General features: G+C 44.0%; 1 protein-coding gene across 1 annotated transcript in view; it reads left to right on the top strand.

The window, feature by feature from the left end:
- Positions 1-4462, top strand: part of LOC147471078 (uncharacterized) — a 31655-nt gene extending 27193 nt beyond the window's left edge. The window contains exon 3 of the mRNA XM_086541368.1: positions 4304-4462. Within this exon, the coding sequence (XP_086397494.1) occupies positions 4304-4462 (159 nt within the window). The remainder of the gene's footprint in view (positions 1-4303) is intronic.
- Positions 4463-5000: the final 538 nt, after the last annotated feature.

The following is a 5000-nucleotide window of genomic DNA, read 5'->3' as shown; positions in this document are numbered from 1 at the left end:
TAGTGTGAGAGTGTGTACTTTGTTATGAGATAGTGAGTTTGTGTGTGATAGTGAGAGATTGTGAGTGTGAGGATACCAGTAGAGGTGAGATGTGAGTTAGAGTTAGTTAGAGTTGGTGTGAGGGAGAGTTTTGTGTGAGTGTTTGTGGAGGGGGGGTGGGTGGGTGGTAGTCATGTAAGTGAGAGTGGTAGAGGTAGACGTGTATATTGTGTGTGTGAGTCGAATGATTGAGTGTGTGAGTGGTAAAGTTATTTGGCCGAGATGAGTGTGAGAGAGTGTGAGAGTGTGTGTTATAGGAGAGTGACAGTGACATACGTGATCTGATATAGGATGCAGAGATATGTTTGAGGTATTTAAAGGTGGGTAGGGGGGATTAGATTTAGAAGATGGAGTTATTAGAGTGTGATAGAGTCGAGTCTCTTATACTTTATAGTATAACTTATATAGTAATTATTCTGAATATTAGTAGTTATATAGATATATAAATTATAGATACTGTTTTGGTTTATGGTTATAGTAGTTTATATATGAGTTAGACTTATATTGTTAAATATTTGTATATTTATACATCACACACAAACACACACTCACAAACACACACACATCTCACAACCCAGATATAGATAGTGATTTATATAGTTAGATTTATATATTTATTTTATTTATTGTAGTATATATATATATATCTCTAGATATTTATATTTAGCTATATATATTTATAGATCTATATAGTTTTATATTTATATATTTATAGAGAGATAATATATTATATTCTTTAGAAATTGATTATTTATTAAGTAAGTGTGTGGGGGTGTGTGTGTGTGTGTGTCGTGGGTGTGCTGTGTGTTTGTGTGTGTGTGTGTGTGTGTGGGCATTGGGTGTTTGTGTGTGTGTATGTGTGTGTATCATGTTGATGAGCGGAGAACTGATAAGAGAGTATAGATAGAGATATATATATTGAGTGTAGATGTACAGATATACATATACATTGAAATATAAATATTGTATATGATATATATATTTATATTTTTATCTTATATTTTTAATACTATATAAAGATATATATATATATATATAGAGTATTTTTTATATATATTTTACTATATATATAAGATGTACACACACACACACACACGCACAATACGCACACCACACGACACACACACACACACATGTCATGTGTGAGTGAGTGTGAGTGGTGAGAGTGTTATGTGTCGTGTTTGGTGTGTGATTAGTGAGTGAGTGAGGTTTGAGTGAGTGTGGGTCAGGGGTGTGTGAATCTGTGTTTCTGTGAGTCTGTGTGTGTGTGAGAGTGTGAGAGTTTTTGTGTGAGTTAAGTGTGGTGAGAGTGTGTGTGGTAGATGTGATTAGAGGGGGTGATAGTGTGAGAGATTTTGTGTAATTGATAGTGTGGAGTGGAGTGGATGTGTGTGGAGTGATGTGGGTTTGTGTGTGGTTTGCTGAGTTAGTGTTTGTGTGTGTGTGCGGTGGATGAGGGAGTGTGTGTGTGACTGAGAGGGGTGATTGATTTGTGAGGTGTGTGTTTGAGTGTGTGGTGTGTGAGTGTGGAGAGAGGGTGTGAGTTGTGTGTGGTGTGTGTGTGTGTGTGTGGAGTGTGTGAGAGGGTGTGTGTGTGTATGTTGTGTGAGAGTGTGAGTGTGTGGTGTGTGAGTGATAGTGAGTGTGTGGGTGTGTGTGTGGTGTGTGTGAGTGAGTGTGAAGAGTTGTGTCTATCATCATATCATCGCTCTCTCACTCAGGTCAGACTCTATATATCTAACATCACGGTGTGGGTGTTTGGGTTGTGTGTGTGTGTGTGTAGTGTACTGAGTCTATGTGTGTTGAGAGCGATCATTGGGGGAGAGCGTGATGTGGGGTGAGTGCGTGTTGTCGGAGTGTGTGATACAGACTGTGACTGTCATTGTGGTGTGTGTGAGATTGTGAGATGAGTGATTGTGAGTGTGAGATAGTAATAGATGTGGGGTTGATATAGAGGGGGTGATAGAGATATATTTCACATTGTTTGAGTTATATAGAGAGTGTGGTGAGATTGAGTTAGAGTGTGAGATAGTGTGTAGAGAGGAGTAATTGTTTGGAGTGAGTGAGTGAGAGGTGATTGGGTGAGGACAGGTGTGTGATATGTAGATATTTTATGTGTTGAGTAGTGTGTGTGCTGTGTGTGTGTTTGAGAGTGTGAGTGATGATGGAGTAGACGGGGGGGTGGGGGGGGGGGAGGTGGGCGGGCGGGGGGGGTGAGGGGGGGTTGTGGGAGAGTGAGTTAGATGGTGTGGGAGTGTGTGGTGTTGTGAGATTTTGTGTTTTGTGAGTTTGTGTTTGAGTGTGTGAGAGAGTGTTATTGATGTGTCGGTGTTAGGTGTGTTGGGTGTGTGTGTGTGTGTGTAGTGTTTGTGTGAGTGTGTGAGTGTGTGAGTGTGGTAGGGGGTGTGTGATTGTGAGAGATTGTGTGTGTGTGAGTGTTTGTGTGTGTGTGTGTGTGTGAGTGCGGAGTGTTGGTGTGTTGATGTGTGTGTGTGGTGTGTGTGTTGTTTGTGTGAGGGAGTGTGCGTGAGAGTGTGTATGACTGTGTAGTGAGTGTGTGTGTGTGTGTGAGTGTGTGGTGAGTGTGTTTATGTGTGGTTTGGTGTGTGAGAGTGTGTGTGTGTGTGTGTTTGATACTGAGTGCGTGTGTGTGTGTGGAGAGAGTTAGAGTGTGAGTGTAGAGAGCGTGTGTGGTATGTGTCTCTCCTACCTACTCATAACTAGCTGTGTGAGGACTCTCTCTATCATCTCTCGGTGTGTCGTGATTTGTGTGTGTGCTGTGCATTGTGAGTGGAGTGGGTTTTGTTTGTCGTGGTGGGTGTGACTCGTGTGGTGATTGTGAGAGTGGGTGTGTGGCGAGAGGTGAGCCTGTGAGTGTGTGTTGTCGTGGTGTGCTGACGTTGTCTCTGTGTATTGTGTGCGTGAGAGAGATTAGATAGAGCGTAGAGTGTGTGAGACTGTCTGTCTGATCTTAGAGTGAGTGTGTTTAAATGAGTGTTTTATTGAGAGTGTGTGTGTGTGTGTTGTGGTGGGTGTGAGTGTGTGTTTGAGTGATTATCTATCTAACTCAATGAGCATGTGTATAGAGATAGTGAATTGATAGTTATTTATAGTTTGTTTGTGTTAGAGATTGATAGGAGTCGGGTGTTTTTGGGCTGACATTCTCTCTATCTCTCACAAACTTCACTCACTAACGCACTAAATCATCACACACTCTAATCTCACTATCTATCATACAACCAATCTCACTCTCACAATATCTCACACACGTGTGTGTGTGTGTGTGTGTGTAAGTGTGTGAGATGTGTGATTGATTGTGTTGACATGAGTTATTGGTGAGGTGTGTGTTTGTGTTTGGTGTGAGTGTGTGAGTGTGAGTGTGATGTTTGTGTCGTGTGTGTGAGTGGTGTGTGGTGAATGTGGTGTGTGATTGTGGTGGTGCTGCGGAGATGAGTTGTGATTTGTGTGAGTGTGTGGGAGTGTGTGTGGATGGTGTGAGTGATTGAATCTATAATGGTTAATATATTTAACAGTTCACCTAACTCATCAATAATCTATATATCTCTCTATAATAATAGCTAATATAATCAACTATATATGTGACTCTACATCATCTCTAATATATATATCAAACTAAGTGTGAGTAGTGATGCTGTGTTGTGAGCTGTGTGTTGTTGTGTGGTGTGTGTGAGTATGTGTGTGGGTTGTGTGTGTGTGTGTGTGTGTGTGTTGTGAGTGTGTGAGGGGATGTAGTGTGTGTGTGTGTGTAGTGTTGAGTGGAGTGTGTGTGTGAGTGGTGTGGTATAGTGTGTGTGTCGAGTGTGTGTGTGTGTGTGTGAGTGTGTGTGTCGGGTGTGGGTGTGTGTGGTGTGGGTGTGTGTGTATGGGATGTAGGATGTCGCGTGTGTGATGTCTGTGGAAGTCTGTGTGTGTTGTGTGGGCCAGTGTGTTGGTTTGTGTGTTTGTGAGTGCGTGCAGTGTGTTTAGGTGTAGTGAGTGAGTGTGTGTTGTGGAGAGTGTGAGGGTGTGTCGGTGAGTGTGTGAGAGTCTGTGTGTGTGTGTGTGTGTGTGTGAGTGAGAGAGAGAGGGTGTGGAAGAGTTTGTGTAGGGTGTTTGAGGCGAGTGTTGTGAGTGTGGAGTGTGTGAGTGGTGTGTTGTGTGTTGTCGGTGGGTGATTGATGTGGTACTTGTGAGAGTGATAGTTAAGTTTGATGGTAGTGAGAGTGTGAGAGTGAGTGAGTTAGTTGAACGCTCTCGACACCAGATTTCTGTTATTCCTGCCGTCCCCCGCTCCCCCCGCTTCGCTCCGCTCACCACCACCCCACACTCAAAACAACCAACAAAACCCACCCATATCACGCACCACACACCACAAATCACCTTGAGCCCGTCGAGCCCCGTGTGTGGTGATTTGCGTGCTTAGAGCTGCGATCGTGCAGGGCGTGCTGGCATCGCCTGCTTCGGCGCAGTGTCGGCCCTTGTGTGGGAGTGTGTGTGTGCTGAGACCCTGTGGAGAGTCTCGTGTGAGTGAGTGTGTCAGTAGATGTTAGAGACTCTATACTCTCATCTCGCTCTCTCTCTCTCTCTCATAATCATATAAACGACTCTCACTCGCTGATGCGAGCGGGCGACGCAGCCGGTGTGCGTGGATAGAGCGTGTGCGAGAGAGTGGGTGTGGGGATGTATGAGTGTTTGTGGCGTGTGTGTGTGAGAGCTGCGACGTGTTGTGTGTGTGTGTGCCTGAGACGGATTGTGAGTGTATCTCTACAATCTCTCCTATCAATCCATATCACACTCACTACAATCACGCTCTTACTCTCACTCACACATCACTCACACAGGACATCTCTATCACACTACTCTCAAATCTCTCTCTCACTGTGTGTGTGGCGAGTGTCAGAACGTCGATTCGTTGCACGTGTAGTCGTGTGTTGCGCTTGTCCCCCGCTCCGTGTAGATGT

This window comes from Penaeus japonicus, unplaced genomic scaffold, assembly GCF_977035675.1.
Source record: "Penaeus japonicus unplaced genomic scaffold, GWHDUDI00000001_assembly GWHDUDI00000010, whole genome shotgun sequence".
NCBI lineage: Eukaryota > Metazoa > Arthropoda > Malacostraca > Decapoda > Penaeidae > Penaeus > Penaeus japonicus.
The sequence above is the reverse complement of the archived record's forward strand: the minus strand, read 5'-3'. Positions and strand labels throughout refer to the sequence as shown.